The sequence below is a fragment of the Pleurodeles waltl genome, chromosome 10 (genome assembly GCF_031143425.1).
Source record: "Pleurodeles waltl isolate 20211129_DDA chromosome 10, aPleWal1.hap1.20221129, whole genome shotgun sequence".
Taxonomy (NCBI): Eukaryota; Metazoa; Chordata; class Amphibia; order Caudata; family Salamandridae; genus Pleurodeles; species Pleurodeles waltl.
This window is the reverse complement of record NC_090449.1, coordinates 770,667,033-770,688,956: the sequence shown is the minus strand read 5'-3', so window position 1 is coordinate 770,688,956 and position 21,924 is coordinate 770,667,033. Positions and strand designations below refer to the sequence as shown.

The 21,924-nt window shown below is 39.9% G+C and overlaps 1 protein-coding gene across 2 annotated transcripts in view; it reads right to left on the bottom strand.

Moving 5' to 3' along the window:
* Positions 1 to 21,924, bottom strand: part of ARHGAP21 (Rho GTPase activating protein 21) — a 367,146-nt gene that overhangs the window by 5,865 nt on the left and 339,357 nt on the right. For both annotated transcript variants that reach the window (XM_069211368.1, XM_069211369.1), the window contains 6 exons: positions 16,093 to 16,166; positions 15,728 to 15,817; positions 11,537 to 11,662; positions 11,331 to 11,372; positions 9,761 to 9,866; positions 7,994 to 8,025 (listed from right to left, as the gene is read on the bottom strand). In XM_069211368.1, coding sequence (XP_069067469.1) covers positions 7,994 to 8,025; positions 9,761 to 9,866; positions 11,331 to 11,372; positions 11,537 to 11,662; positions 15,728 to 15,817; positions 16,093 to 16,166 — 470 coding nt within the window. The remainder of the gene's footprint in view (positions 1 to 7,993; positions 8,026 to 9,760; positions 9,867 to 11,330; positions 11,373 to 11,536; positions 11,663 to 15,727; positions 15,818 to 16,092; positions 16,167 to 21,924) is intronic.

The window sequence follows — 21,924 nt, the reverse complement described above, 5'->3', positions numbered from 1 at the left end:
AAAACCCAATGTTGCACTCTTCTTTAAAGGGGAATAAGCTCTGGGCACTGAATGCACTGTAAACGTAGTTTTTTTGTAGCATGTCTGAATGCACTTAACTATCCAATTAGCAATACCACCCTTAGAAACTGGGTTTCCTAGGAGAGGCTTGGCAAATGCAACAAACAGCTGCTGTCTGTTGCAGATGGATTTCGTCCTGCTAATAACCCACCAAAGCAGGCTATATTGGCAACCGAAGGCCTGCTTCAGTGTTACAGGCCCGAGCCAAGGGCGAGAACCTTTAACAAAGGATCGGGACTTTAATGGCCGGTATAACCCAGCTATAAAGGGCTATACAGCTATTAGAGTATTCCGCCACTAGAGGGCAGAATGTTATAGTGTATAAAACAAAGGCTACACGGAGCCCAAGAGGCTTGAAGTCCCCTCGGGGTCCGTGAGGTCTTTGTTCACACCTGTTGCTGTGTGAAAAACACTGGAATGTTGGCGCTCCAGGCTTCTACCAGCCATTAGAAACCCAGAGCACTCTTTTGACTTCAAAGGAGCTCCCAACATTCCAATGTTCTAATATGTGTTAATGCCTTTTCTACCATTGTCTCAGGGTGTGAGATGAAAATAGGCAACTTGCTGGTTTGGTTAACTTGGAAAGGGGAAACCACCTTTGATAGAAATCTTGAATTTGTCCTCAGGACAACTATCTTTATGGACCTGAATGAAATGTTCCTGTGGTTCACCAGTTTAGTGGCTTGAACCAAGCTCTCATAAGTCTTGTCAGCACCACATTTAGGCCCCATGTAGGAGCAAGTGGAGCGGTAGGAGGAATAATTCATTTAAGTCCCTCCATACAAACTTTAACAACAGGTATTTTGGCCAAAGAGATGTGTTCTCTTTTGCATGTTTAAGGCTACAACAGCTAAACGTAAATAAACAGAAGTGTATTCTAACCCAACTTTTTGCAAATGCTGCAGATAATAAATGATATCCGTCAGTGATGCCACTGGAGCTTCTACCTGTTTGGTTAAAAAGTAACAGGCACTTTTTTCAATTTGGCTGCATAGCACTCCAGTGTGGTGGGCTTATGGGGCTCATGTCTGTCATGCATTCACTCCTGAGCAATGTTTAAATATCCAAAAGACCACAGGTGCTGGATCGCTAGATTCATATCCCTGTGGTTTGGATGTCTGAGCTGAACCAGATTCTTAGACAGAAGAGTTGTCTGATGGGTATTTTTTTGTGCAGACAGGAGCACTGACTGTCATGACTGTCCATCCTATGGTTGGGTAAACAGAATAAGAGTCATGGATGTCTGCCTCACAAAGAGTAAGCAAATATACCTTACAAGTTCGTCCATACAGCATTTCCAGGGGACTGTGGGTATTGATACCTGCTGAAGTTTGGGAACAGTGCATTTTCGGTGGTGAAAAACATATCCACAAGGGTGTGCCCCATTTGGGAAGTTATTGCTGATGTACTTAACAATTCATCTCCAACTTGTGTAATTGATGATGCGTCCTTCAACGCTGCTGTCTACCCCGGTTTCGTGCTCCACAAGGAGCCTGATGTGGTTGCAAACTGCCCAATGCCCGATCTTTTAAGCTCGGGCTGACAGCAGGGGGGGAGTGGCTTCATTTTGCTTTTGAATTGAACACAGTGCACAGCGATCACGTTGTGCATCTTTACTAGGACTGATTTCCCCCAAATAACACGAACAGTTATACTGCTGAGATGTACTTCATACACCATGAGAGAGGAGTCTGTGGTAATGTTCCCTTGCGGGTGAGGTTCTACAAATGGCCTGTCCAGCAACAAGTTTGACTATTTGAGAATGTGCTGAGCTCTGCACCCATCAACACAAGGTCTTTCCATTTAGCCTAGCTTTTGACTACTGCAGCACCAGACACTCTTGATACAGCCACATTTGCAAACTTGCGTACGGTACAATCACTATACATAAAGTAATTATGTCCAATTATCTCATTACTGTCCTCTCAGTTATGGGACTGGTTGTCTGAAATAGGGGTAGCCGCCTTTGGAATACCATCACCCTTCTCTTGGGTTTGAGTAGGCTTTGCCTGAGATTGAATTCAACAAAGCTCCCACCAAAATATAGACAAGCTAGGAATCGAGATGAAGTTTTTCACATGGACAGCAAATTCCAACCAGTGTAAAAAAAAAAAAACGCTACCCAGGTGTTTGCTTGGCATCGATGTTGGCTGCTGCTCTTTATCAGCCCATCGCCCAGATAAGGAAAGACATGTATGGGGCTGCGGTGCATATGCACTGCTGCCAATGCTAGGCATTTGAGGAACCCCCTTAGGGCTGTTTGAACTGGTATTGGTGTCCACTTACCGCAAAGTGCAGGTGTCAGTGATGTGCCAGATGGATAGAGATGTGAAAGTAAGCATTGCTGTGATATTTCCTCCATTGATCCTCAATGGGTGTTGTCAAGATTGTTTGTTTGGTGGTGTGGTGGTAAACAGCAAGCAGTATCCCTGCTAAACAAAATACCAGACAGGACCCACTTATCAGAAATTATTTACTCCCACTGTGTGAGGAATATACCTATTGTCGCCTGATATGTACTGTGTAACTGGGGGATGGAGGGCACGTGACTTTGGATTTTAAGGCACCCTTTTCACAACTGTCTCTACCCCTCACAGAATCACACTCCCCTTTGCGAGTCAGGATTTCTAGTCCCCTGGTGCAAAGACTTAGTTCAATGCACCAATACAAAATCGAAATCCAGTTGGACTTCGACCCAGATACAACCTACTGAGCAATATTGCATAGGAAGTGTTTCATGGTAAGTACTTCAGGGACATAGTGGAATTCCCAACTCTTTCGTTTAAGAATCACACACTCCAGGGACACTAGAAACAGAAAATGCTATTTAAAATATTTAATTTAAAATTCCTAATCTAGTACATGTGGATATGGATGGTAACATCACAGAAGATAAGAATTCAAGCAGAGAAGCAGTTCATGAACAATAAAAACACGAAAAAATGGAGCCGCATTGAATTTTGTAGCTCTGACACCGAGTGTGCCATTTCGAGGCACTATACTAGTACTAGCATAATCAGTAAATTATTACCCTATTCTTTGTGTTCAGAGGTGCTGAACAGACCTGATTTTGGACAGAAAGGTCTGTTGTGTGTAAAGGCACGCATGCACATAGTGTCTGACAGTGTCTCTTCAACAACAAATACAGTCCTAGCACTAGTTAGTGAAGCTGGAGACTCACAGGATTCTTGCCGGAGCCTTCTTCAGGTAAGGTGGAATCCGGAGCCAAGTTCACTCTGATCTTGACTGCCAGTGTAAAGTCCTCTCCTAACTAAGGTTGGATACCCTGGGTTTTTATAGTATCTGATTGTGAATGTTATCTTATATTTTGAGAACAATGACGGGACAAGGCGACAATGAAGCAGCAATGAGTCAGCTCAACTCCATAACCATAAACAACAAAAACATGCCCGCTTACATAGTAAACAGACAAGGTACCAACTTTTCAACGCATGTCTTAAAAAAATGTTAATGCTTTCTACAATAAGAAATAGAAGAATCTGAAATAAAGATAGAAAAGTCTGAACCCAAAGTATAAAGGAAATAAAAGAATCCAAAAAAGGCATTTCTAGGCATGTCAACTTTCTATGAAAGAAAGAGAAAAGACAAATGATGAAACTACAGAATGGGGAGGCAAAAATGATGGAAATAATATAATCTAAAAAAGTACAGTCAGCGTTTAAACATCCCCAGAATAACTCCTAAGCTAAACAATTAACAAAGCCCCTCAAGTGTTCTTGCTACTTGTTGAAGATTTCTAAATTAAACAATCATGCAGATAGTTAACTATTATGTATTTTGCAGAACTAAATTAAATCACAGGTAATCTCGATTCATGTTCAATAACACATTTTCAAACCAAAATAAAAAAGTCTCTGCATTTAAAAACACAGTGATCATGACACTCCTCTTCCTTGGCCACACATGCAGTTGCACTTTATGGTGGCCAGTTGTCCTTTGAAATACTGCATGGTATGCAATGGTATCTTCCACCTGGGAAGCTTTCACTAGCTGTGCGAAATCTTCCCACAGACCACCCCCATCATGCAATGGCAATGGGTGAATAGTAAGGGTCGTGTGTACCATCCTGAATATCCCGATTAAAGCCAGAATGTGAGTGATGCGATTACAGTGAGGGCAGCGACGTATTTGGAGACTGCAGTGGAGATGGCTAAAGCTGGGGTGCCACAGGTGCAGGCCTTAGTGGGTGTCTTCTTACTCTTTTTAGGAACAGGCTAGGCTTTCTAGCACCCCTGATATTGCCTCTCTGAAGGCAAGCCTTCTCTTTTTAAGGGGCCTGGGAACAGGCTCCTGTGGTGGTGGAAGCCTTGCTAAGGTGTTCCCAGAAGTTGGATGTATAAATATCTTCCTCTGTCACGCATCTAGAACACAAGGGATAGAACAGACTCACCTGATGTTGAGCCCAGCACTGAGGCTGCTTTTGACATGGAGGGAGTCAAGTCAATGCCTCCGGGCTTGCTTGAGGGCTTCCTGGGTCTTAGCTCAGAACATCTGCCTCTAGGTTTCTCTAGAGCTCTCTTTTAACAAATGGCCTTGTTGTTAAATGCTTTATAAACAGAGCAAGTTGGTTCCCAGTGGACTCGAGGCAAACTCAAGTTATAGACTCAATTTTGGTCCAACCACAGGAACTTTGCATTACAATTAGTGCAGAACTGGAAGGGAGTATTAACCCACCCTTCTCCAAATAATTTTCATATGACCTGGTCCACCAGCAAAGTCCCTGACCAAGTAATGCAGGCTGGGTTGTTTCACAGCCAAGGTCGATGTGGAGCCGGTGAGGAAAGGTTCTTCGATGCCCTAGCAACAAACTCTTTCTAGCGAATGTCCGAACAGATGGTGAGGCAGACAACATGAGGTGGTGTCTTTGCCCTACTGTACTGTGGCTAAGGGAAGGTTCACGAGATATCTTGAGACCAAAGACCTCTCCAAACAAAAACAACTTTTCAAAAATTGCACAGTATATGATCTATGTGACCTACAGAAACAAATGCTACAAACATGTTTTTAAAACCTCTGTATTTAAACAGTTTGTTCCAACCCTGATTTATGGTTCCAGTTAGTTGTACATGGATGGAAGGGTGAGTCTTTGGAATTCCACCTCTGCCGAAGTGGCAGACGCACAGTCATCTAAGCAATTCACCAAGAATCTGATGAGGTGGCAGGCATATGCTCATGTGTCTCACTTTAGCAAGCCACTACCAAGAATCAAATCCCGACCAGTAGAACATCATCTGTTTCATGTAATGCTATTTCACGTATGCAGCTTTCCCACTATTACTGGTGAGAGACAAAGCTAAAAGTATGGGGATATCCTAAAGGTTATGCTCCTTCCTACATACTCTTTCTTCAAAGTCATTTGCGAGGCTGCAGGAATAATGCTAACAAATAAAGCTGGCCTTTCAAGGAAAAGGTAAAGAAACATTCTAGACATGCTTACCTTTTTAGCGTATGTCCCTTCCGAGTGTGCCATCTGAATTTATTGCTTATGCACTTCAATAGAAAAATATTTCTACTGAAGTTCATAAGCACATAAATGCCTCTTGGTGAAACAACAGTTTGGGCTGGACTTTTCTAACTGCAGTAGGGTCAAGGCTAATTTGGATATGGCTGGGTCCAAGCTGAGGTGGCATGGTGGGTGAAAAACAATGAAATGGGGTGTGGCCCAAGCGATCACTAGAGGCTGAGTTTAAGTCAAGCATTCCATTCATCACTTTTTTTTATGCCTCTTTGTGATAATTTGCAACAAAGTTGGTTTAAGAAACACAAGCCAGGCCTTTTGAGTGGCCAAAAGTCCATGGTTAACTGCATTTATACGAACACATAAACGTCATTTATACAGGCAATTCTGAAGAACTAATACTTCAATCAAAAATGCTGAGTTGTAAAACAATACTCTTATCTTATTATTTCTCAGAATGAAAAGCAAAAATAATCATAACATTTCCACTAAGGGAATTCAAATGCTTTGAATTGTAAAAAGGTCTGACTGCTGAGCTCTCACTTGCTGCTATCTGTAGCAAACCTATGCATCTCAAAATTAAATTCTGCTGGCCAACTCAGTCCCCCCAAGATCTGAGTATAGCCAAATGAGCAGAGCTGTGGTAAGTAAAAGTGACACTTCTGTAAAGGGCTATGAAGGCCAATGCTGCAGCAGAACATGCTATATTAAAATTATTAAGAAAGGGGCATGATTATCATTATAGTGGAGTTTTAGCACTTGGCAGAGGGGGCATCAAGTCCCTCTCCTCGTCCAACGCATGACATCACTACCTGCTTGGGCCCAGCTTCTTCACACCAATTAACGTTGAATTCCAAATCAACTTTGACGTCTGACCTGCCATGCTGGCACTATTGTGTCCACCTGACCATCAAGGCAACCAGCAACCCCAGAAATACCAAAGGTCCACAGCCACCAGGGCAGTCTGGACACATGTCTTCAGAACACTTAACTCCTTGCATTATACAGGCTAGGTAAACCTACTTTGTAAATATTATTGGAGGGAGGTTTGGCTGACAGAGGTGTGTGGCTTTTCAGGACATCGAGGGGCAGAAGTGCACACTCCATGATTCATTAAGAATGGATGCTTTGGGACCTTCTGTGATACTGAGCAGTCTCAAAAAGAGAGTAGCTTCTGAAACAAGAATACCAAACATCAGGTGTGGCAAAGCTTGCAGGTCATGTTTCCAATTGCCCCTATCATTCGATATACATCTGTATGGTTTAACCCGGATTTTCCTTCTTTTTCTAGTACTATGCATGCAGTAGACTGGTGTAGGTCACGTCTGCAATTGGTAGGTCAGATGTTTGCAGGATATGAGGTCTTACCCTTTTCAGATTTAGTTACACAATTTGCAGTCCTGAGTACAGCACTTTTTAAGAATATGCGGGTTAAAAACATTTTTAACAATCAAGTTAAAGGGTCAGGGCTGCTAAATTATATTCCACACATTGAACTGCTGTATAGTATCTATGGCAGAGTGAGTTTTAGTCAATTTTAGAAACTACTAATTTCGGACCAGCCAGATATTATATCCACCATAGCCTCTAAATGGACTTGTAAATCATCACTACAAGTGGGTGCCGACATAGTCATGAAGCCAATCTGGTTAAATAATTTGTGAAGGTATATAGGTTGAAAATTCATCACTTGAAGATTCTTCAGGATATATATTACATTTTGAACCGATTATTCAACTGGGGATGTTGGACTAGTGCAGAATAATTTCAATGCGGTAAGTCGGGCGCAGATACTATTCATATTTGTGTTACTCGTGTGTGGTACTGCATCAATAATGACAGGAAGTCTGTGATGAGATCTCCAGGGTTACTCCAAGCGGTATTAATCTGTCTGCTCAGCAGATTATTTATAGTACATTGGATCAAATCCCCTTGACGGTAAAAGGAATTGTTTTCTTTATGATTCGGACAGCTGGGATTTTGGTTGCACATCTCTGGGTATGTCCGAACCCTCCGTTGGCCATTAGATGACTTAAGCAGTTCTTGGACATTTATGGGCTCTTACTGTTTCTGGTCAGGAGAGATCCAACAAGGAAACATTTAAGGCAAACGTGGACCAGGGTGAATTTAGATGCAGTGGCTGGCTGTGTTGGGGGTCCATAAGGTATTCTCATTTCAGTACTTTCGCTCTTCCCTCAGTCATTAAGGTTTCTCACCTCCTTTCTGTCATAATCATTTATTTTATGGTGCTACCACTCTGCTGCATTAATATTCTAAAAGTGTATGATAAATCAATAAAATAGGAGGGCTGTGGGAAGAATATCAAACAATTTGTGAACATTCTCTAACTTCTCACCTTTCAGAGAGCTGAAAATATTTAACACCCAACTGCAAGATTGGCATTATTTTAAGTAACTGTTTTTGTATGACAGTATATACTTTAAACAAATTTACCTTAGATTTGGCTGAGTCACTAGTAGCTGAGTCTGTAAAAGAAAAAAAAAAACTTAGTAAAGTTCCTTTTCATAAAACAGAAATTACGTAATACTAAACACAATGCGAGCTTTATGGAAAATACAAGCACAGACCAAAAGGTGAAAGCAAATAAAAAAAAAGAAAAGTGGAAAGTCTGAGCTCACAAAGCCGCACCACAGAAAGCCACCGCCATGAAAGGATGCTGTGAATTGTAGGCAGAACCAGCTCAATGGCATGACAGAAATGGCAAAGGAGCCCTGTTCTCGTAAATAAAAACAAAAACACTTAAGTATACTTTTTAAGGCTAAATATTTCACACAATACCAGATCAAAGACCAACTATTACACTGTTGCTCTCCACTATCTTAATCATTCGCAGGTACAGTTCTTGACCTATGTCTGACCTGATTTCAAGATTAACGCTTAGGGTCAGGAGCATACTGTAGCCAAGCAGCAAATTTAGAAAAATCATAGCAACATCAACTTCAAAAGAAACTAAATCTGAACTGCTGTTCTGAGTTTTATCTATCTCAACATTTAATCAAATTTGTTTTAGAGCTTAAACTTCATTATTTGTATGGTATCCACGGTATGTGTTTACAAGCGATATTACAATTACTACTGTGTTCCAAACTATGTTAAGAGATATTATGAAATGAAAAATGAACACTATAGTATTATTTTAGGATAAAGTGAGGTTGTACGTATGCAAAGTGGACCGCAAACGGCTACAAAATAATGATCAAACAGTGATTTGGCTTGCGTTTTGCTTTTTTTTTTTTTTGTTTGTTTTGTTCAGGAACAGAAGAGCAGAGCCCCATGCCACACCACCTTGACACATGGCTAATGCTTTATGGCTAGAAAAACCGGTAGACCATACCATGCTATTACTCCTCGGTGTCTGCTTCAGAAATAACAAGAAACAGCAGAAAGACTTTAAGAAAGTAGCATTGATCTGTTCAAAATACTCGCAACAGAAAATTTACAGGACAGATCATTTACAAGAAACGGGGGTTTCTGCAGACAAGGCAGCTACAGTGAGGGCAACAGTCCTCTTTCTTCCTACAGTTCCAGCTGTCCATCATCGACATCACAGAATCCATTAGTGACATCACCGTATGATAGACTCCTCCCATTTCTCCTGTTTCAACATCAGCATAGCATGTTTCAGTAAGTGCTGAAAACACTTTGCAAGTACAGCAAGAACTAGACACAAAAGAGCAACAGTTTTGGACACCGCATGCTGGGTTAGTGAAACAGTAGGTATGAAAAACATCGCCACCAAACCCAGCGATGCTAGAATTTAAACTGAGTGTGGAAGAGAGACCCTGTTCAAAAACAAAGTGTTTAACACAACACATCTCTAATATTTTGCATTTTAAATACAATTTTTAAAAATGCGTTGTAATTAATATGCACGCAGTACACAACACGTTTTTCCACCAAAACAAATACATTAAGAAGCAACATCCATCTGCTATAACCTTTGATTTTTACTTTACTATATTTGGAAATTAAGAAAACTGTGTTGCAAAGAACATGCTTTGCCCAAGTGATGCAAGGCTAGCTAAACATGTGACAGCCTTCGAGAGTGGCAGACATCAAAATATTTGTTGTGTTAAAAAATGAAGAAACATCTTTTTCAAAGCAAGGGAGTTGTAGGAAAGAAATAGATGGCAGTTCAAAGATGGTGTATACTGAACATGTTAATCTAGCCGTCTGATTAACTGTCCAGGCAAGAATTACCTGATACGTCTCCAGGGGATACTCCAGTTCTTCCAATGTTGGTGAGTAAGTGATCTATGTTTGGCACTGGCTGTGATTCTAAAGTGCTTTCCTCCTGTACAGTTGTCTACAGTTAATAAACAAAGATCTCTTCATCATTTTAACCCAATCAAAGCACTATACATTGCAAAACATCACAGATCTATAGTTACCAGAAAAATTGCAAATCAGGGATTGGAAGGAAAGATAATTCAGTTACATGATCTTCTTCAGCCCCTGATCTAGCAATCCTTTCCCCGAAACCTCTAGGAAATGTATAAAGCAAAATGTGTTTAATCAGTTGGTTAATACAAACTAAATGTAATCAATACTTCTAGATGGGAGGTTTATGAAATATGATTCAACATTTAAATGTAGAGCAGATCATTGTGGTAAACTATATGTTCTAGACAAGTTTAAAATAATAGTTAAATTTTAAGGCAGGCAAAAACATGCCTCACCCTCCTCCCTTACATCACCCATCACCATTAATTTATATTTGGACTAAATTATGCACTTAACCCCCCTTAGTGGAGATGTTGGCATGGTACTGCCATGTATAAAGAGACTACCTCTGCTGCTAGCAGAACTTTACAAAAACCAGGTGACTGGAGAAACTTTCAAAGCCTTCAATCGGTGTGTCTCTGAGCCTCACCTGCACCTTAATTAACTAAAGAGGGGTGGTTGTTAACCAAAATGGGTGGGGGCACAAGCACCACCCTCTGTGATGCCATTGATAAAATGTACATCACGACTGCATCTCCTGATCCCACACAAGGAATGTAGCTTGTACATGCACCATAATCTCAGTCTCTGACAGTCAACACAGACATTAAGGCTCCCCAGAACAAGATTAATTTGGGTAGGGCTAAGAGTCTCCTAATCGTCTTCATAGGTGACTTTCGAAATGAGGGGAGTAGAATACAAGAATTTCTTGGAAGGACAAACACACATACACACACATATTAAGTTCATATTACACCCTCATTCATCAGACCACCACAACATCAGAGACCATATCACTGCTATTATTCAGAAATCCCTAGATTACACATTTGCCTGCAGGTGAGTGATGAGACCCCAGGCAAGAAACAGAAGACATTTATTAATTCAAAGGCAAGGCTTTTCCAATGACAGAACTCATAAAGTTAACTCCTCAGCTCTTTAAAATAATCTTAGCAGGCTTGCACCCCTTCAACACCACAGATTAATTTTCTAACAAGGTAAAAAAAGGAATCTCCCTATACTAAAGACCCTGAAGCCCCGTCCTCCTGCCATGCCACGTTCAGCAGATTACACTGTAAGCTCTTCAATTATAGGCTTTCTGTAATTCTTAAGCAGTTTTCACAAATGTCTAAGCAACACCCTCAACATAACTTTCAATAATAATCAACTAGATAAGGTAGGAAGCTCCACACTTGAGAAAATGAAACCACCAAGACAAAATGAACAAAACAATCTAGAAACTTTTTGATTTATTGATCGAGAAAGTAATTTTATATTAGAATGGTAGAATACTTTCATCCCATGGAGAAATGTAAACAATACTTACAAGTGGCTCTTCCGGCCCTTCTTCTGAGAAAAACCAGTCATACTAAGAAGAAAGATGAACACCATTAACTGATATAGCAAAGAAATGTAAGTACAAGGCAAGAGCAATAGTGATCAATACTATTGAAGACACTTCTATTTGTATCTGTACAATGCAATGTAAAGCAATACATGTTATTGGAATCAGTAGAGACATCCTTGACTTACGTGCTGTATTAGTGTTTCTACAATTTTATATTGATCTGGCATATGAGTGACCATGTGTGTCATGTTGTCTTCTGATGTTCTCACAAGCGTTGGACCAAATACTATTGCCAGGTTTCTTGGTTCCATCTATAACAAAAATAAATTACACTTTCAAACTAATACACCTTGGTGCCATGTGCTTACAACTGTTATTTCATTTTCAGATCACAAATGCAACCTTAAAAATATTGTTTCATAGATATTGTAATGTTTTAAGGCATTCACAACCGCTGCAACATCAAGCCTATGTATTCAGCCAAGACACTTTAGGACACTAGCATTATAGACATCAAGATAAGTAAATAACAGTGCCGTGGCAAACCTGGATGGATTGTTTGTGGCCCTTCAGATTACTACCAAAGGTTACCTGACAGGAGAAAGAGGTGAAAAACCCAGAGAGGAAAGGATGGATAGATGATGGACATGAACACAAAAACACTGGACCAAATGAAAATGTAGCCTTAAAAAAAAGTAAATGTGACACTTTTAGACCTTCCTCATTCAGAATATGTTGAGGACACTACTTGCTGATGCAGAACAGAAAGAGATTAAATATTCCTATTCAAACTAAGCAGAGGACTGGAATGAAACTCTTGCAATAACAGGGAACAAAACTCTTACAGATTCAAGATGTCAATATATGTTGCACATTATGTTAGCATACACACTGTTAGTACAACACTGAAGTACCTTTAAATTCACTGTGCATCAAATTTGACTTTCATAGACTCTTAGTGGCAATGGTGCAAAATACCTGCGAATTGACCTCCCTTTTCTTGTTCGTGATCCTTTCCTAAAGGGCATCACAGTAATTATTAGGTGAATTTTAAACTGCGAGCGTTAAGCTTGTACACTGAATATAGTCTTCTACTTACTAGACTTGTGCTTAAGACTGCTGCAGAGCAGACACTACTATTTTAAATAAACTGACAGCTGCCATTTCAGAGAACTGACACCAAGAGGGATGAAGAGTCAGCCTCTAAAGTTAAGGATAGAGTAATAGTTTCAAGTCCTTCACTGAGATTTAGCGAACACTAGTTCAAGAGCAAAAGAGGTCTGAACTATATAGATTAAAGAGGTCTTTGAAACTCAGCGTAGTAATGTGATGATTTTGAAAGTAGGAAACAACCAGTACGGAACAAAACAATTTACTGTTTCAAATCTTAATGTTTTGTGTTCAAGAGCTGCTGCCGTGCGGAGAAGATATGCTCCATGAATGGCTGATAGGTCTAGAGGCTTGGCAGTAGTCTGCACACTTGCAGTGACCACTACATCACACGAGGGACCACATTCCTCTTGCTAATACCCGAGCTACATGTGTTGGGGAAGTAGTCGATAACAACCTGCACAGTAGATCACCTTTCCATGGGTGGCCTTAATTTTGGAGAAACATCTGTGCAATGCAGAGACTACGAGAGGATCTAAAAGAATGTAAATTCTAAAGGTTGTGATACAGTCTCTTTAGAACTGGCCGCAGAGTATGTGCATATATTTCGGATGGATGGTTTGAGGCCTCATGTGCAGTGGTTGAAGAGGCAAGGGAAAGGGATTATGAACGTGAGGAACGGGCTTTTATTTTTAGAGATTTTAACATTACATTTCCCACGTATTTATGAATGTATGTTTTATGGTATATCTGTAGCCTATGAAATAAATATTATTGATTGCAAAGACATGGACTGAATGATTACTTTCTCTTTTAATTAATTAATTTACTCAAGTAAAAAAATAACATTCAATATTAAGTGCACAAGTAGCACTTTCAGGATTAAGACAAAAGGATAATTTTCTGCAATAAGCAAAGATGCCAATATCCTTTTTGAGTAGTTTGGCAGGAAGGTGTGCCGCCCTTGATGGATTCCCGTAGTGGCCTTTGGAAAATCCTAGGCAAGACTTTGAATTGGTTTGAGGGTGATAAAACAGAATCATCCTAAAGTTTATTTTGCCCAGTCAGATATGAAAATAGAAAACTTTAAAAATGAAGAGGAGTCAAAAACCATTTTCTGAGAGGAAGGAACACTTATGCAGAATGGAAGTTCATACTTTCAGAGCCCACTCCACCTTGACCTACAAATCTATCGCATGAGACATCTTTGGTCTCTTCAAAAGCAGAACTGCTAAGTTCAGCATACGGTGGTATACCTGCTTGATCTTGGAATGTTTCAAATGTGCAAGTATACAGGGTGGAAGTGAAGGCCTGGAGAATCAGTCATGTTAAGTACAATTAGTAAAAGTAATGCATTAGCCACAACTAGGAAGAAGGCAATTACAGTCTGGCACTCCTGTGGGATGATAGATTTAGATACAATGATCAGAGCCACATTAGCTGCAATGAGTTTAGTTTCAGAGGAAATCAAAACTATCTTTTGCATCCCAAACTATTAGAAATCTGGGAGTTTTCATGGATGGCACCCAATCGTTCACTCCACAAATTGATAAAGTGAAACATCTTACTTCAGTCAACTTAAGACCCAAACAAAAATGTTGCATTTTCTCTCTACTCTGGCCCATTTCCCATCCAAGCACTGGAGTGTTCCCAGTTGGACTACACCAATGATTTACATATTTGCCTACCAGCCCATCAATTTCATGGTCTTCGGTTGGTTCTAGAAATGGGCTGCTTGTTTGCTACTCAATCCCCCATGCCACACCCACATCTCAAATCATCTCAGTTTACTCAACTGGCCTCTGGTGAAAGGTATTCTATTCAAAAGCCTTTGTATTTGTTTAGAGGTTTTACACAACTCAGGCCCTGCGACAAACAAAAAAATGTTCACTCATTATATCTCGTCAAGACATTTACAATATTTCTCTGCTCATTTCCTCAAGGTTCCCAAGATTAAAAAACAAAATCGCAATACGGTGGCTGATCCTTTGCCTTTTAGTTGGCTACAAAGTGGAACACTTACTTTTCATTACCAGACCATGTTGACAGCTTTCAGAAAACAGCTTAGAAATTGTTTATTCTCACAGTTGTTTATGTAACTATTTGCTGGTGCCAGGGCAACCGTTTGGTATTTGCTCACTTTAGAAATTCCATAAATAAATCCCCTGCATTTTTCAGGCAAGTGATGGATGCTCCTTCTCGGAGCAGCATTCTCAGGGGGCTGTAAGAAAATCAATTAGGAGAAATCCTAATTTAAAAAAAAGTCTGCATGTGGATTAGAGTTCTATGCTAAATAAGACTAAGCAAATGTTAAAAATTATTTTCATAGGAGTTGCCCTGACAGTAAGCTCTGCAGCAATTACAGAGCACTGTGTTAAAAAATGTGCATCAAAAAAAGAGTAAAACGACGAAATCTCCAATAAAACACGTTTTGGACGCCATCAATCTCCTCTGGGGAAAATGGTATTTATCTTGATGGGATGGTGTCGATACTCAAAGGTAATATATCTAATCGCATAAAAACGCATATTTGACTTAAAGTGTACAAGGGTCCATAATGGATAGTAACAGAGTAGTAATATCTGCTGGCATGCGCACGCCAGTCTTAACACGTGGGGCTCTCTCCTACTCATGTATCCAACTAATCATTAATATTTTGCAGACCGCAACCGCAGCTAGGTAGTGTGTACTACTTTTACAGTACTCCCTTCCTACCAGTGACATATGACTATGTATGGAAAGAGTGTAGAGAGAGAGAGAGAGAAAGAGAAGATGCATAACTGATACCTTTGCCACATTTAGTAGTTCTAGTGATGTGAGTAGTTCTAGTGATGTGATATAGACCAAGGGGCTGAAGGCTGAGTGTCTTAAAGTAAAATAATGATGTAGATAAGAAAAGGAGAACTTCAGAAAAACTACTGATTGCTTTATTAAACAAATATGTATGTTGAACTACATAATAGTCTGCAAGGTGCCATTAAACATGGGTACCCATTGAAACGAGAATATTCATGTTAGCTTACCTTTAATGAACAGAAACTTGATTCAACAATGGACAATGGTAAAGTACTGCAGAGTGGTTTTGGACTGTGATTATGATAAACAAACCCATATTTATCTGGGATCCTTGAAATATTTTCCACATTTCACAGAGTCCCTGTGAAATATGGGTTTGTATAGCACTGCATTATGTGCAACAAACGCACGCAGATATGCTGAATGTGTGAAAAAGTAATACTGTGTTTAGTTGAAACACAGTTGCCCACCTTGTTCTTCTCAGAATTTTCTGCCACCGTCTTTAGATGTGTAGAAAGAAACTTTAGTGTTTCATAATGATGGTCTGGCAAGCCGTAGATCTGAAACAAAAACAAATAAAACGTTTTTCTAATGAGAGAATAATAAGTGTTCCAAGACATCCTAAAAATGTCAGATGTATTGAACTTCAAAGAGCAACTAATATCCTTCCAGAAGATTAGAACGTGTTTTGCTTTATTTTTCAATAGGAAAAAAACATGTGTAGTAAATATTATAGACTGATTTCTTTAAAAAGCCTTTACAGCTACCTTGATGACACAATTAAAACCGAAGTAATATAAAGAAGAGAACTGATGAAATAAGAAAAAGCACTTACCAATTGTTTTAATGCTTTGAGTCTTTCAACTGGATCCTCTGTTCGGTTGGCTTCAATGAAGTCAGCATATTTGTCTTTTTGACAAAAAAAATACATGTTAAGTAACCAATATTATCAACAGAGGCAAAACAAAATTCTAAACATTTACCAAAACAAACTTTCACTTGCAGACTTGGGAAGAAAAACGTCAGTCAGTTAGTAAGGATAGGGTGGTGTTCTTTGCTACAGTTGTTCATCTGATGTGGTATGTGAAATCTGGATTGCCAATCCGATTAAGTCACATCCAGACGAACTTGCAAAGCTAACTGCACTTCATCAGTTGTCTAACAAATTATCCAATACATCCAATCGAGCTATCTACAACCAGAGACAGGATGACAGCAGGTGAAGTGGTTACCTTTGTCATGGTTTTCCCACAGTTGCCTAATACTAATTTACTTGCAACCAACAGTCCCACAGTATACTGTGAATGATGTAGGATCTGGCTCTTTTACTTTTTTTAAATTAAACAATGGCTTTAAGATTGCCCAAGAAGGCTCATCTCTATGCAGAGAAATAATGATTGGTATTACTATTAGAGGAAAGATTGCACGAGGATGCCCACAATGCAGAGTTACTGAACTTAATGGCTGCAAGTAGTGTATCGGTCTCTTGTGCTGCTATCCAGGCGTTAAAACAAGGTAAGTAGTTAGACTGTTCCAGATATCTTTATGGCTGTGGGAAATCTGTCTGATTAGAGGATTCTAAAATTCAATGGAAAAGTGAAATTTAGAGCCACAAAGTACATCAGTGTGACAAGGGTATTCCCCATCACTGCTGGGTGCATATAAAAAAGAATGCTTGGAACAAGGGGATGCTTCATATGGAGGCCAGTGGAGTTCTACGCTTCAAGCAAACTATTGAGAAGTGTTAAGACCTTGTCTACAAAAAAAATGCTTATCAGTGAACTGAAAGCCTGAGATAGTTTGAGATGATTTTTGTATCATATTGTCTCCAGCTAGAAGACTCCAGCTTTAAGTACCACTGGTACAGCTACAGGGAGCACCTGTGGAGTGTGGCATTGGGAACAATTACACTTAAAGATGACTAGAGTCCTGAAAGCTTATGGAACCACCTAGATGACACTGCATTTTGTTCCAGGAAGTGGCCCGGTGAGCAAGACCTTCATCTGGGACACAAAGGCACTTGTAAGCTCATTGTGCCCCAACTGCATTGAACCCTCTTTGAGGGTGTCAGAAGGGATTTTAGATATTTCTCAAAGAACCCAAAATCGTACAACTTCAGAAGGATCAAGGATAAGCCATTTCCTTGCAGACACACTGATGAGGCAGTCATACTGTCAAATGTAGTAGAGTCCTTATCCATCTGCAGAAAGGCTGACACCAGGGACAGAACCTAAAAATAACCAAGGAACTATATTGTGCCCTGCATGTACAATAAATACAACAATCCATCATTCTGAACCACTGCCAGTATACAAGTTCGAGTCAGCATTTTAAGTTTCAGCAGGAATGAGGTACTGGTTTAGACTACAAAGTTCGAAGAAGGAGCAGTTTTCCACCCTTCATGGTGGCCAAGAAACATTATCCCACTTCCTTTTATTATGTCATTTTACGCTTAAACTCCGCAAATTGTACTTACGTCCGCTTTTTAGATCATACGGGATCAGGAAATGTAATGAGGCGGAAGTGCTTTGTATGCGATCAGATGAGAAACATATTGTGGCGAAGGTTTCAACTTATATATTGGAAGCGTGGAAGTTACGTTCATCAATGTACTCACAGTTGGCCTAAGTATAATTACTTGTGTTATCCTAGCTATCATTAGTATGAGACATCGCTGAAGGTTGCTGATTAAACCAGGCAAGGTCCTGGGTTATTATTATACTGCTGGCAGGTATCGCAAGAACCCAAATGATTAGTGCAAGAATAGGATACTTAAATTTTAGATCTATAATGTTTTTAGAATAAGTAAAGAGTCTTATGCCAATTATGGCTAATAATCAAGTTTTATGATATTGCAGGGCATATTGGATTCACCTAGGGCCACGTAAAATCAAAAACTCAAGTATAGTTTTTCTTTCTTACAATGTTTTACTTAATGTGATTTTATTGCGTGTGATGGATTGATATTTATTGTGTATTATTGTTATGGCCGGATAGGCTGACAACAATTAAATAAATAAATGGTAAAATGGCTTGTAGAATAACGAGATTCTTTTACTGCAGACTGCTGTCTGCATGGAGGCCATGAGGGAAAATAAAATTAATAACACTGGTCTTCCAAACCCATGCATCAGTGGGGATTTGTTTCCAGTGGTGATGGTGAAGGAATAAACTCTCCCCCCCCCCCCCCCCATACCAACTCAAATTGTACCCTCCTCAAATGCTGCAAAGGACAGTATCAGAGCAATGGATAAGTCATTGGGTATATTTAGCGTCTAGAGAGGCCTGGAGAACGAATTTAGTTTTTCTCTAAGGGGTCCCCCTTAGGAATGTGGCGTTGAACATGAGAAAGAGGAGGCAGGTGCAGACACAAAGTCTGGATAAAAAGCTGCATTTTGTCAGCAATAAAAATGACTTTAGGCATGCTTGGGTAAACTCAAGGGCACTCAGCAAATTCACTGTGACTGTACCACTCTGGCACTGCTGGAAAATCTCATTAAAAGAGGAATCAAAGGATCAAACAAGTTCTTCGTTTTAAAATGGAGATCAACAACACTTTCGCAGGCCTCATGCTAAAGCCCAAAACGCTTTCCATGCCTGTCTACTCAAAGCAAAAGCAGTGTTCATCTTGTCTGCCACAGAGTCAACTGGAGCATCAGCAATCTGATTCATATTAGCCATATTTAAACAAATCTATACCCAGCCATAACTACACAAACCTAGACTCTTTCCCAGGCACAGCCTGGAGGCACGATGGCCTATCTGTCAAATTTCCACCTCAGGTGCAACATGCAATCGCAACAAAGGCAATAACATGTCTGAGTAAGATAACTCATCTTAGGACTGATATTTAATTTCCCTAAAGTCCTATAACCTAAACCAGCTAAATAAGGGAAGAGAGACCGAAAAGGCAGGAATGTAAGCAGAAAGTGGCCTGGGTGCAAGCTTTTGTGAGTCCAGAGAAGTAGTTTCCAACCTACACCTACAGTGAAAGAAAGAATAGGCTTTGGCATGCGTCTGTATTGTATGCAACATGCTCGTGTGTGGCATATGCACGTGTTGTACTAGAAGCATAAAACTAATGAACAGCTTTGGGAGTTTGTCTTACATTCAGCAAGTGGCATAGTGCCAACATGATGAAAATGGAAGAGCACAGCGGCACAGGGGAATAAGAGTGAAAAATAAAGGCAGACTGAATTCAGAAAGAACATAGCAGACGTGGCATTTATCACATGAAACAAGTGGTCAGAATTGAGCAAATTCCTACAAACCGTATTTATTAAAAACAGGGAAATTAATTAAAGGGAAAAAAACACAACCAGAGGTGCAATTATTTCAATTGCATATATTATGGCGCAAGTACATGAAAATATCTATGTACACTGTACTATAGGTTGCTCCAAAATGTGCAAGAGGTGGCCGAAGTGCTCATGCAGCGTGACAAGTGAGAATAAAGTGACTGAATACATAAAATATCAAATGAAAATCACAGTGCTTCAGACACCTGCGTACTGCCTGTCAAGTGTCAGAGTTCAAAATTCCCATACAGCCAGGGCAATTAGAAAGTTGCCGTAAAAGCCCAAATGGGATTAGGTCCTAGTATAAGCAATTTGTGAAAGCGCTGACGTTTGGACCTAGAAAACGCAGCTACTTAAAACCATCTGTGTGGGTCTTCATCAGGATGCGAGGGTGGAGTGGGGTAACCTGTATGATATTAGTGAATAATAAAAAATAAAAAAACAGACTGGTGTGTTTGCAAAACATTATGCTTGTTTCATGCTATAACTCACCCGGAGTTGCATGAAAATTCCATAGGGTAAATCCTATGGGGTTCAACAGACAGCAACACAGCTTGTCTGCAGAAATTTGTAAATGTGAAATTGAAACGCATGAGAGAAATCAATTGAACAGGAGTCCGGTAAAAGGAAAGAGTGAATACAAAGATTCCACTCACCTCAATGTAAAACTTTTACTGTGCAGACTACTTTAAATAGGGCCCTTCCTGATACTTAGGAATGGGCTGTGGAAGAGAAATATTTAAAAACAAGGTTTTAGTTAAAAAAAAAAAAAAAAAAAAAAAAAAAAAAAAAGACAATGTCTAACTGGTTGAAGTTCACCAACGTCATGGACAAAGGACAATGAACAACTCAACAAAAGCAGCCAGCTTGTTCTCAGTATTCTTGATTGCTGGGGGTCAATCGTTCACAGCACGAGAGATAGTAATGGTTCACCCCACATGGCGTGAGCATGCGCGCTGTGGGGGGAATCCCTACTGCAATAATAGCACCTGCAGTTAAGCGTAGTCTAGGCCTCACAGAGGCTAATATCGGGCAAAAGAGAGCCCATCACGTTTAATGTGCACCTAGATGGGGTGCAGATAATGCAAAACCCCTATTGTAGGGCCGCAACAATTGCGCTAACAAGACACTGACCTTAGCCACGGTTTATAACAGTTATTCTTCTCATGGGGGTCCCTAGAGTAAACACGGACCAGTGATTTGATGTGGTATGAATCATAAATTCAAAATATATGTGTTAACAAAATAGGCAACATTGTGATGACAAACACATTCAAATTATAACTACATACATGAGCCAAGTCTCTTTTTATGACTTTCGCAGAGATGAGCGGTCAAAACTTAAAATCTAGTGACATCCTGGCATGCGCGATTGTCAATGCATTAAGTTTGATTAAAGTTAGTGAATTGGTAGCCACTGTGGTAGGATGTAAATTACTTCTCACATGGGGGGGTCCCTTGGATTGAAACGGGCCAACAATTCAATGTGGCATAAATCTTATCAAAATGAAATAGATGACACTGTGGCGACAAGCGCATTAAAACTAAAACATAAACTTGAGCCATGTCCCTTCTTGTAAATATCACGGTGTTGAATGGGCAGAACAACGTCTAATCACATTTTAGCATGCATGACTGTCTATACAATAAGTTCGAATAATGTTGGTGAATTAATGTAAACTGTAGAATCATGTGGATAAGGTCGAGTTGTGAGTTATAAACAGGTCCACTTCAGAGTTTTGACAATAGACGGGTCCCTTTATATACATAAATGCATTCTGTACATCAACAAAGTAATCACCCTATTGTGACAGATCACATTTCACATTTCATTGGCATTTGAGATGAAAAATCAATTTAGATATCGGTGCAGGTGCACCAAATTAAAACGGTTAAACAGGAGACTTTGTCCAGCATGGCGTAACAGGCGTGTCAACATGCATACTAAAGCGGAGATTGGCAGCATTTTAGTTCAGGAAAATTCAGCAACATTCCGACATTTAATTGAGCACTGTTCCCCTTTCAAGGGATGCTAATGTATAGAACGAATATGAGGGAGGTTGGATACAAGAAAGTCCCCCAGAAATCAGTTGTAGTGCGGTCTGAGTCATTACAAGGAGATATTAGTCCAATCCTACAAAGCCAAAGGAACCCAGTTACATCAGTGGCAAACTCAGAGTGAAAATATAGCTTTAACCACTGTTCAGTGTAGCTAACTGTTTGGCTATTTCCTCGAATTCATTCAATCCCTTGGCAACTGTCTCTAACAAGTGGATCTATTTGCATTCCCTCATATTAAGGACATTGGACATGTTGCCACCCCTTGAGTTGGTGGTAACTTTTTCCATTACAAACCGCTTTTAGGCTAT